Raw genomic sequence first — 12134 nt, 5'->3', positions numbered from 1 at the left:
TATTACAAAATCATTAAGCACCTTGCTACAATTTGATAACCTTCTGGCATTTTCAATCCTTAACTCCTCATGTGTGAATGTAATGATGATGGTATTCTAACTTTCTCAAACAATGTACATAAAGGGACTTATTTATTAAACCAAAAAAGAAGGCTGCTGCCAGGATATATGTGCTAAATTTAAATTTAGCACAATTTTGATTTCAGTCACACAGTAATTAGATTGTTGTATCAAACTACCATCTGTCATTGTGGAAATGGATAGTTTGAATAAATTTAAGGAAGAATTAGAAATATTATTATATGGGATGGATAGTTTTTTCCCCTTCCTTTTTTAGTTTATGTTCTATAAGATTGCTTGCTTTCTTTAATTCATTTGCCATACAAATAATAAGTTTGTTGTTTGGAGAAAGAGTTATAAAAGATATGGGAACTTTGTAATTTGCACTAGTAAATTGTAGTGTTCTAAAGGTGATAAATATATAGTTTCTGAATTCACAGAAATATATTTTCTAATTTTAAATTTTAATTAAGGATTAATCTAGAAAAGTCTAGCATTAGTTATGGATATTCTCCTATGAATTACAGCCTTTCTACTTGCACTTGCTGTCACATGCATTCCAAGCTTTTGCTAGCTGATGGAGAGACATTTCTTGGCACAAGATAAAGGGAGTGCAACAAACTAATTTGAAACTCAGGCATGACTAAGTCACTGAAGAAGCAAGTTAACGTCCTAGAGCAATTCAGTCTGGTGGACTCAGAGAGACACAAATGGCTGATGCTTTGTCAGGTGAAATGGTCCAAAATCCAGCCCTACAAATGGATCAACTGGTGTAGAATGCTTTATTTCCACAGAGATAATCTAAGTTCTTATTGTGAACTCAACTTTAGGCAGGCACCAAATATATTCCTCTAAGAAAGACAGATTGCACAGAACCAGAGATATCTTCTTGGTGCAAAAAATGATAAAACAAACAATTTATCAGCTTCTAATGGGATTAACAGGTGTATGGTAATACAGGTAAGACTAATGATGTAAAGCTTAAACAAAGTGATGTATTATTTATGAAATATAAGGTCCTGTTGAAAAAGTATGGTGAGACAGGAGAAAATGTTTGTGTCTCCAATTCTGTGCAACCATGACAGGAGAGATTTTATGATGATGAATTAACTTTAGGTCTGAGGGATTAGGTCTTAACAAGCTCCCAGTTACATTATTCTCTGGGAAAAGCACCCATTTTTTCGGCAACTCAAATTCTTCTAGCAATGCACCAAAATTTAACTTTAGATCAGTACACTCCATACAACGGTGACTAAGAAAAGAATTGCCAGGTGAGATATGATTATCCACTAGGTTGACCTTCGAGTACATGCCAAAGGTTCTGCAAATGATGAAATCATGAGTCATATGGCAATTGTCATCAGCTATTTCTGTATGAGTCATGATACCCTGACAAAGTGTTCAAGGTGGATCTTGTCACAATCATCGCTAAATTTACTATATATCACAGAAAGTAACTTTCAAAAAAATATTTATAATATTAAAAATTAAATTAATTTTAATTACCATTTACCATTTAATTTACCAAATAAACCATTGCTCAATTTATTATTATCACAGAAAGTAACTTTTAAAAAAATTATATTTATAATATTATAAAAATTAAATTTACAAACTATTACAGGAAAAATAATTATATCAAAAGCAATAATCTAACCTCTAATCTCTATCCTCTCCATGCACTTTAGACTTAGAAACACTATGAAAACACGTCCTCTCACTAAGGATGCCAACAGCGAAGTGAAATTTATTTATATGCTCCTAGAAGTTTAATCTGTTTTGCTTTTTAGTATGGTATGGTATGTTAATGCTTTTTAGTATGGTATGGTATGTTAATACTTTAGTTGTATGGTGTTCAGGCTTGTCAACTAGTGATGGTCCAGATGAGAAGCCTAAATTAAAATTTTACTTAAAATAAAAATAACTGTTAAATTTAAAGTTTTAAATTAAATAATTTCCTCAATGAAGAAACGCAACAGTATTTTGTTTTATTAATACGTAAATTCATGTAAATGTAAATTAGTCAAACTGCATTAAATTTATTTTGAACATTATATAGGCAAGTGGTCTCATTCCATAGGTTTTGCTCATCCTGAACTCAAACTTTGCATTGATGAATTAACTTTAGGTCTTGGGTACATTTTACCAGTTAACTAAGCACAAACTGATATAAGTATTTTTATCCAAAAAGGGAAAGATTAAGAAAAACCACACGATTAAGAAAACCAAAAAAAAAAAAAAGCAGTGAGCTTACCTTCTATGTCTGTAATTACGTGCACCTGTCCTTCCTGGTGGCATTATTACTTGACTTTGCTCCTTCACAATTTATAAAATTGTTTTGAATGTTTCCCTTTTTTGCCAAAATTCTATGCAATTTTAATGCTTCAGTCAGATTAATTCAAGCAATTTCTTTGTTTACTGAAACAAAGTAAAAAATAAAACTAGGTGAATATGCTTGAAAAAGACCAATCAAAGTCTAGTTCTAACATTAAAAAATTCTAATTTTGTGGTACTACTAGATATATTTTAAAAAATGCATCTTAAGAAGCCATTCTCAATATTAAAACATTTAGTTATCCATATGTAAATTTTGCTAATTAATTATTCTTTTTCTTTAAATTAAATATCTATCTTTTCTACAGTAAATGACAATGATTTATAGTAAGTTTAGATAAACTTAAACTAGGGCCCACCTTCTTGCAATTATCTGAAACCCATGATTATTCTGATATTTCATGTATTCATTCAGATTTTAGATTCAGATTTTAGGTGCTAAAAGCATTGCAGGAAATAACATAAGCTTTAACCTTTCTGAGCAAAAGTACCTAAACTTTGACTATTTACAATTGTTCGTTTCCCAATACTTCAATTATCAGAAATATTTTCTTTAGGTGAAAACAATGACTCTCCTTCCATCTTGGGTAATTTAATCAGTCAATTTCAACATTATTTCCATTAAATTAAAATGAAAGATATGATTAAGAAGAGAAAAAAACTTAGTTTTTTAAAACTGAAAAATAAGATCAGTTCATTTGTAGACCTGCAAATTGCAATTGTAAACCAAATTGCAATTACAGCCAAACTAAAAATGACCACTGACAATTTTCCTGAAAATATAAGAGCAAAAATTGTGGAGATATTGATAAAAAATGCATGATGCCTTTAAAATTATACTGGAGCAAGAGATCCTTAAAATATATTTTCTGAATTCACATTTAGTATTAATATTAATGGTGACAACACAAGGAAGCAAGCTTTTTTTTTTTTTTTTTTTTAAGCTAAATATCTACCTCCTTCTTACTTACCCTATTTACCTCTTTTAGCATTAGCATTAGTAGAGGCATATGATGCAAGAAAGCAAGCTTATACAGCATCAGACAAAAAAAAAAGTTCCTATTTCACCCATCCATTCGCTCCAGATGTTTGTCTAGTTCTGCCTTTAATTTATTTAAGCTGTGAACTTTCCACCACGACAGATGGAAGTTTGTTCCAGCAATCAACCACCTGTTGGCTAAAGGCAAATTTCCACACATCAATTCAACAACTGTCTTTCCTCAATTTGAATTTATGTCCCCTCATGCAACTAATCTAGGGAAGAGGAAGAATTCCATCAGCACTGATGCTTGCTGAAACCATTGAAGGCCAGCCTTATACACCTCAATCAGATCACCTCACAGGTGACTAGTCTCCAAACACTAATATTTGCAGAAATTAAGTCTTTATTCGTAAGAACAACCCTATGTTCCATTCACCAATCTCATTGCCCTTCTCTGTACTCGTTCCAGCAGCTCTACATCCTTCCTAAAATGAAACCTCCAGAGCTGTATACAGTACTCAAGATGTGGCCTGACCACTGCCTTATACAAGGGGATAATCACCTCTTTATCCTTCCTAGAAAAATTCCTGTATATCATTGACAAGACACCATGAACTATTCTTTCAGACTGTCTGCACCGCTCAGAAAACTTCAAATCTGACTGCACAATTACCTCCAGGCCTTTTTCATTATCTACCACACAATTAATATGTTACTGCTATCCATATGCAGTAGCGTGCTGTCATTAGTCATTAACCCTGCCAATCTTCGTGTAGTCTGCAAACTTAGACATTAAGCCTGACATATCTCCATCAATATTAGCATTAGCTGAGGCATACGATGCAAGAAAGCAAGCTTATAGAGCATCAGCCAAAAAAAAAAAACACCTTCCCATTTCACCCATCCAGTCATTCCAAATGTTTGTCTACTTCAGGCTTAAATTTATTTAAGCTATCAACTTCCACAACAAAAGATGGAAGTCTGTTCCAGCAATCAACTGCCTGCTGGCTAAACGCAAACTTCTGCCCATCTATTCTACAACTGTCTTTCCTCAATTTCAATTTATGCTCCCTCAGGTTCTTAATCTCAGCAAGTGAAAGTATTCCATCAGCTCAAACCATTCAAGGCCTTGTACACCTCAATCAGATCACCTCGCAGGTGCCTAGTCTCCAGATGCTGCAATTGACAGAATTAAAGCCTCTCCTGGTAAGAGATCCAGGATAGGCTAGTTCTCTTACCATATAATTGATAAATACAGAAAACAACAATGAGCCCAACAAGGACTCCTGGGGGACACCACTAATAACATTAGTCCGCGAAAATCAGTGCATAGTGATAACCACTCTCTGTCTTCTCCCACTCAACCATCCCTTTATCCATAGCAGCTACTTGCCTTTAATGCCATGCTGCTCCAACATGTACAGTAGTTTTCCCATGTGCAACAGTATCAAAAGCTTTCCTGAAATCCAAGTACATGATATCAAACTTATTTTTTGCATCCAGTTCCACTGTGACCTCATTGTAGTATCCTATCAAATTGGTCACACAAGACTTCCCCTTAACAAGTCCATGCTGTGTCTGAACTATAACTGAAGTCTTGTCTAGATGATCCTGCAGTGTTCTTTGACCAGTGCCCCATTAATTTCCCCCTAACAGAAATTAAACAGGTCTGTAACTACTTGTGTCACCCTTTCATCCTACTTTGTGAATTGGGGTCACATTTGCACATCTCCAGACCATGGGAACACCAGCTTCCCAAGTTAAAGGAAGCTCTCATAATTATGGCTAAAGGTTTGCTTACTTCCTTGGCTGCCTCTAATATAACTGGATAGATCTCTTCCACCCCAAGTGCCTTTCTTATGTTCAACTTCCACAATCTCTCCACCACTTTGCTCTCAGTTATTAAAAAATCATTTAGTTCCCTGCTAGAGTTTGATAGACTTCTGGCATTCCCCTCCCTGAATAATTCCTCATTAGTGAATGTAGATGCAATATACTGTTTGTCAGCTACATGAGCAGGGTCTTCAACAGTCGAACCATCTATATCAAGGGGACCAATCTCATTCATTCCCTTCCTTCTAGAGTTTACATAAGAACTCTTTGCTGATTTTCTTTGCATCCTTAGCCAAAGATTTTTTGTAATCTGCCTACCCTCCTTTGTGACTTGATTACACACCAGCTTATATCTACCATAGGCTTCTGTGTCACCTGATGACCTATATGCATCCCATGCATTTTTCTTCTCTGCCATGAGTCTCATTAGTTTATCTGACATCCATTTAAAGCATAAACCTTGAACGGTATTTCTTGGTTGGAATGAAAAGCCTAGTAGCTTCCAAGATTACTTTTTTGAATGCTTCCCATTTAGAATTTGCTGTTGGTAACATCATCAGTTGGTCCCACAGTATAGACTGTAAAATTTGTCTCAGACAATCGTAGTCACCTTTACGAAAGCAAAAGCCCTTCCCTCTATTACTGATGGTAGTTACATCTTTGAGTAAATCCCACATCAACACGCTGCGATCACTGCCACCTAGTGGTTCCTTTATCTGCAGATTCTTAATGCACGAATAATCACTACTGATAATCTGATCAAGAGTATTACTCCCTCTAGCTGCCTCCCAAACATGCTGATGTAGAAAACAATCATCCAATAAATGCACAAAAGCCTTGCTAGTGTGTGAGTGACCAACCCACAAATTCCAGTCAATATCCGGGAAATTAAAATTCCCCATTATAAGACTCTCTGATTTACTGACTCACTATTTCCCTGTACAGTTTTTTATTACATTCAACAGAGTCATTAGGCCTATAACACACTCCTACTCTGAATTTTGCTTTCCCGGTGCTTGTAACACCAAACTGACTCAACATTGCACTGTCCACCCATGTCAACTGGATGCACTTCTCTAGATTTTGTGTGTTTCTTAACTAACAGCATCACCTCTCCTCCCCCTCCTATCCATTCAGACACAGCATGGGTTTGTTAAGGGAAAGTTTGTCTGACAAATTTGATTGGTTATTATGGTGTGATTACAAAGGAACTGGATGCAAAAAATAATTTTGATATCATATACTTGGATTTCAGGAAAGCTTTTGACACTGTTGCACATGGAAAACTACCATACAAATTGGAGCAGAATGGTATTAAGAGTAAATTGCTACAATAGATAAAAGGATGGTTGAGTGGGAGATGGTGATGATCAATGGGTGCTGCTCTTCGTGGACTAATGTTATTAGTGGAGTCCCACAGGGTTTGATGTTGAATCCATTGTTGTTTTGTATATTTATCAATGATATTGATGAAGGTATATCAGGCTTAGTGTCGAAGTTTGCAGATGATACAAAGGTTGGCAGGGTTGTTAATGACAGTAATGGCAGTGTGCTACTGCAACAGGATCTAGAAAATTTGGGAAGATGGGCTGAGAAGTGTCAACTGAAATTTAACCATGACAAATGCAAAGTACTGCTTATGAGTAGAAGTAACCCCAGAGAAACGTACCAGCTGTGTGGTATTACATATAAGGTGGTAGAAAATGAAAAAGACCTGGGAGTAATTGTGCAGTCAGATATGAAGTTTTTCTGAGCAATGCAGACAGGCTGCCAGGGCAGGTCATGGGGTTTTGTCAATGATATATAGGAATTTTGCTAGCAGGGAAAAGGAGGCGATTGTCCCTCTGTATAAGGCAATGGTCAGGCCATGCCTTGAGCACTGCATACAGATCTGGAGGCCTCATTTTAGGAAGGATGTAGATTTGCTTGAGTGTGTACAGAGAAGGGCCACAAAATTGGTGAGGGGAACGAATGGATCCTCTTACCAAGAGAGGCTTAAGTTCTGCAAACTGCAGTGGCTGGAGACTAGGCACCTGCGCGATGATCTGATTGAGGTGTATAAGGCCTTGAATGGTTTGAGCACTTCTGATGGGATTCTTCCACTTTTCAGATTACGAACCTAAGGGGGCATAAATTCAAATTAAGAAAAGACAGATGTAGAATAGATGTGTGGAAATTTGCCTTTAGCCAGTGGATGTTTAATTGCTGGAACAAACTTCCATCTGTCTCTGTGGAAGTTGATAGGTTAAATAAATTTAAGGTGGAACTGGACAAACATTTAGAGGGATTTGTTTTGTAAATTTTTTTTTTTTTTTTGGCTAATGCTGCATAAGCTCATACACTTGCTTTCTTTCATCATATGCCACTACTACTACTACTACACTGTACTCCTCAAATTCCAATTCTGCATTCCTTATATTTGTGAGACACCAGCACATCAAATTCATAAAAATTTATTTATTTATTTATTTACTAAACTCCTAGCATTGGTGTACATGCACCTGTTCTTCTTCCTAGCTTCCCTAACACAGCCCATGTATTCACCTGTACCATGATGACTTCCAGCAGTCTCTGAAATCCCCAGCAACTTGTTTTCCTGGCTGCTGCTCGTTCCAATAGAAACATGTGGGACAGACGAGCGAGACCCGCTAATATATTAGCAGGTCTCGATCACATAAGTTGTCTGTCCAACATGTCTAGTAAAGTTTTGAGACAACAGGATTCCCATAATGTTTTTATACAATGTTCAAATAGAAACAGTGCAAGAATCACTTTCACCTATGCCAGCAGTTTTCCAACTCACCTAACACTGCCTATTGATGTAAGTAAAGAAGTAGTTGCTGCCTACCTTTGCATTCTTTGTCAGAGACTTCTTATAATCTGCCTTAGCTTGCCTAACCTCCTTTGTGAGTTGACTGCAGACTTCTTTACACCTACTGTAGGTTTCTTCTGATAATTTTTAAGCACTACATTCATTTTTCTGCTCTTCCATTAGTCTTATCATGTCATCTGACATCCATCCACCTAGACCTAAATGGATGTCAGAACATCTAAAATCTCTTTTGGTCTAAACCTTGAATAGTATCTCTTGGTTTACAAACCCTAGTGGCTTCAAGATTACTTCCTGCATTCCTTATATTTGTAGACCGGATATCATTTTTTAAGGGCACAAAAGGTGATATAGCTGTACACGTCGGCATTAATGATATTAAGAGTAGGAGACAGGCAGAATTACTTAACAAGTACAGGTCAATGTTGAAAAAAAGCGGGGAATTATGGTTGAATTTGAAAGTGTCTGCAATTCTGCCCAGACACGATAGAAGGGAGTATATGATGAGAGCCTTGTCGATCAATTCTGCCCTGGAAAGATTGTGCAAGGCTCAAGGGATAGAATTTTTTTCAGCGTGGTCTGTACTTGTTAACAGGAGAGACTGCTTCTACAGGGATGGGATACACTTAAATAGAAAGGGTGCAAGGATATTTGCTGATGCTATCGAGGCAGTATTAGGTGGGGCGGAAAACTGCTAGCTTGAGGGGATACAAGGACTAATAGTTTAACAGTAGCCGCAGGCAGAGGTGAAGGTGATTCTTGCACAACTTCTATTAGAATAAGTAGCGACATGGAGCGAGGGGTGCTGGGGGTTTCAGGGATGGATGGATGGCAGTCATCGTGAAATAGGTGGGTATGTGGGATGTGTTAGGGTAACTAGGAATAGGAATAGGAGCATGTATGCTTGCATGTATACCAATGCTAGAAATATAGTAAATAAATTTGATGAATTTGAAGTGCTGGTCAAGACATCAAAGGCGGATATTGTTGGGATACCAGAGACGTGGTGTCACACAGATATAAGGAATTCAGAACTGGAATTTGGGGAGAACACTGTGTACAGAAAGGACAGAAAGGGGGGAGGTGTTATGCTGTTAAGTAAGAAAAACATAAAATCAAAAGAAGTGCACCCAGTTGATATAGATGAACAGTGCACTGTTGAGTCAGTTTCTGTGACATAGGCACTGCAAAAGCAAAAATAAGAGTAGGAGTGTGTTATAGGCCTAATGACTCGAACGGGTACAATGAACAATTGTACAGAGAAATAGAGTGAGCCAGAATGTCTTATAATGGGGGATTTTAACTTCCCAGATATTGACTGGAACTTGTGGGTTGGTCACTCACATACTAGTCGGACTTTTGTGGATTTATTGGATGATTGTTTTCTGCAGCAGCATGTTTGAGAGGCAACCAGAGAGAGTAATACTCTTGATCTGGTTATCAGCAGTGATCATTCGTGTATTAAGAATTTGCAGATAAAGGAACCACTAGGTGGCAGTGATCACAGTGTACTGATGTGGGATTTACTTAAAGATTTAATTACTATCAGGAGTAAAGGAAAGAGTTTTTGCTTCCGTAAAGGTGAGTACAGTGGTCTCAGAAAGTTTTTAAATTCTGTACAGTGGGATCAACTGACAATGTTACCAACAGTAAATTCTAGATGGGAAGCATTTAAGGAATTAATCGTGGATGCTACTAAAAGTTTCATACCTATTAAGAAATATTGTTCAAGGTTTAGGCCTAAATGGTTATCTAAGGACCTAATGGGACTCGTAACAGAGAAGAAAAATGCATGGGATGCATATAAATTATCAATCGACTCAGAAGCCTATGGCAGATATAAGCTAGTCTGTAATCAGGTCACAAAGAAGGTTAGGCAGGCGAAGGCAGATTACAAGAAATCCTTGGCAAAAGATGCTAAGAAAAACAGCAAGGATTTCTTTACTTATATAAACTCTAAAAGGAAGAGGATGAATCTGTTTGGTCCACTTTAGCGTTAGCAGAGGAATTTGATGCAAGAAAGCAAGCTTATGCAGCATCAGCCAAAAAAAATAAAATAAAATAAAAAAAAAAAAAAAAAAAGGAACCACTTCCACTTCACCCCTCTGTTCGTTCAAAATACCTGTCCAGCTGAGCCTTAAACTTATTTAGGCTATCAACTTCCACGACAAGGGATGGAAGTCTGTTCCACCAACCAACCACCCGCTGGCTAAAGGCAAATTTCCGCACGTCTATCCTACATCTGTCTTTCCTCAATTTGAATTTATGCCTTCTCAGGTGATTATTCTGAGCAAGAGGAACAATCCCATCAGCATTGAGCATGCTCAAACCATTCAAGGCTTTATACACCTCTATCAGATCACCTCGCTGGTGCCTAGTCTCCAGACACTGTAATTTGCAAAACTTAAGCCTTTCTTCGTAAGAGCACCCCTTTGTTCCATTCACTAATCTTGTTGCCCCTCTCTGTACTCGTTCCAGCAGCTCTACATCCTTCTTGAAATGAGGCCTCCAGACCTGTATACAGTACTCTAGGTGTGGCCTGACCATTGCCTTATACAAGGGAATAATCACCTCCTTATCCCTGCTAGAAAAATTCCTATATATCATTGACAATACACCATGAACTACTCTTGTAGCCCGTCTACACTGGTCAGAGAACTTCATATCTGCCTAAACAACCACCCCCAGGTCCCTTTCGTTCTCTACCACAGTCAGTGTAGTACCACAGAGTTGATACGTTGCTCTGGGGTTGCTGTTTCCCATGTGTAGTACTTTACATTTGTCAATGTTAAACTTCATTTGCCACCTCTCAGCCCATCTGCTCAACCTTTCCAGATCCTGTTGCAGCAGCATAGTGTCAGTAGTGTCCTTGACAACCCTGCCTACCTTTGTATCGTCTGCAAACTTTGACATTAAGCTTGATATACCATCATCAATATCATTTATGAATACAGAAAACAATAATGGATCCAACACTGAGCCCTGAGGGACTCCACTAATAACATTAGTCCACGACAAGCAGTGTCCATTGATTACCACTCTCTGTCTTCTCCCCCTCAGCCACCCCTTTATCCACAGCAGCAATTTGCCTCCAATGTCACACTGCTCCAATGTGTGCAGCAGTCTTCCATGTGCAACAGTATCAAAAGCCTTTCTAAGATCCAAGTATATAATATCAAAGTTATTCCCTGCATCCAGTTCCTTTGTGACTGCATCATAGTATCCAATCAAATTGGTCAGGCAAGACTTCCCCTTAACAAAACCATGCTGTATCCGAGCTATAACTGAAGTCTTGTCTAAATGATCCTGCCGTGCTTCTTTAACTAGTGCCTCCATTAATTTTCCTGGAACAGAAGTTAAACTCACAGGTCTATAATTGCTTGTGTCAGCCTTTGATCCTCCTTTGTGAATTGGGGCCACATTTGCACATCTCCAGTCTGTGGGTACCTCCCCTGAGTCCAAGGAAGCTCTCATAATTATGGCTAAGGGTTTGCTTACTTCCTCTGCTGCCTCCTTTAATATAACTGGATAGATTCCATCCACCCCGGGTGCCTTTCTTGTGTTTATCTTCAACAATTTCTCCTCCACTTTACTCTCAGTTATTACAGGATTCTCTAGCTTACTGCTAGAGTTGAATACACCTCTGGCTTTCCCCTCGCTAAATAACTCCTCGTGTGTGAATGTCGATGCAAAATATTCATTTAGTTTGTTAGCTACCTGAGCAGGATCATCAACAGTTGACCCATCGATATCAAGTGGTCCAATCTGATTCATCCCCTTCCTTCTAGAGTTTACATAAGTAAAGAACTCTTTGCTGTTTTTCGTTGCATCTCTTGCCAAAGATTTCTCGTAATCTGCCTTCGTCTGCCTAACCTCCTTTGTAACTTGGTTACAGATCAACTTGTATCTATCATAGGCTTCTGTGTCATGTGTTAATTTGTATTTAACCCATGCAAGTTTCTTCTCTGCCATATGCCTCATCAGTTCATCTGACATCCATTTAGGCCTAAACCTTGAACAATATTTCTTGGTTGGTATGTAAAGCCTAGTAGCTTCCAAGATAAGTTCTTTGAATGCTTCCCATTTTGCATTTGC

At 37.7% G+C, this 12134-nt stretch overlaps 1 protein-coding gene across 1 annotated transcript in view; it reads right to left on the bottom strand.

Annotated features, from left to right (window-relative positions):
• LOC150077658 (uncharacterized) overlaps positions 1 to 12134 on the bottom strand; it is a 221760-nt gene that overhangs the window by 133863 nt on the left and 75763 nt on the right. The window contains exon 2 of the mRNA XM_090384750.1: positions 2315 to 2478. Coding sequence (XP_090240876.1) covers positions 2315 to 2358 — 44 coding nt within the window. The 5' untranslated portion in view covers positions 2359 to 2478. The remainder of the gene's footprint in view (positions 1 to 2314; positions 2479 to 12134) is intronic.

This window comes from Mastigoproctus giganteus, chromosome 11, assembly GCF_048544385.1.
Source record: "Mastigoproctus giganteus isolate SK-2022 chromosome 11, ASM4854438v1, whole genome shotgun sequence".
In the NCBI taxonomy this organism is placed as follows: domain Eukaryota; kingdom Metazoa; phylum Arthropoda; class Arachnida; order Uropygi; family Thelyphonidae; genus Mastigoproctus; species Mastigoproctus giganteus.
The sequence above is the reverse complement of the archived record's forward strand: the minus strand, read 5'-3'. Positions and strand labels throughout refer to the sequence as shown.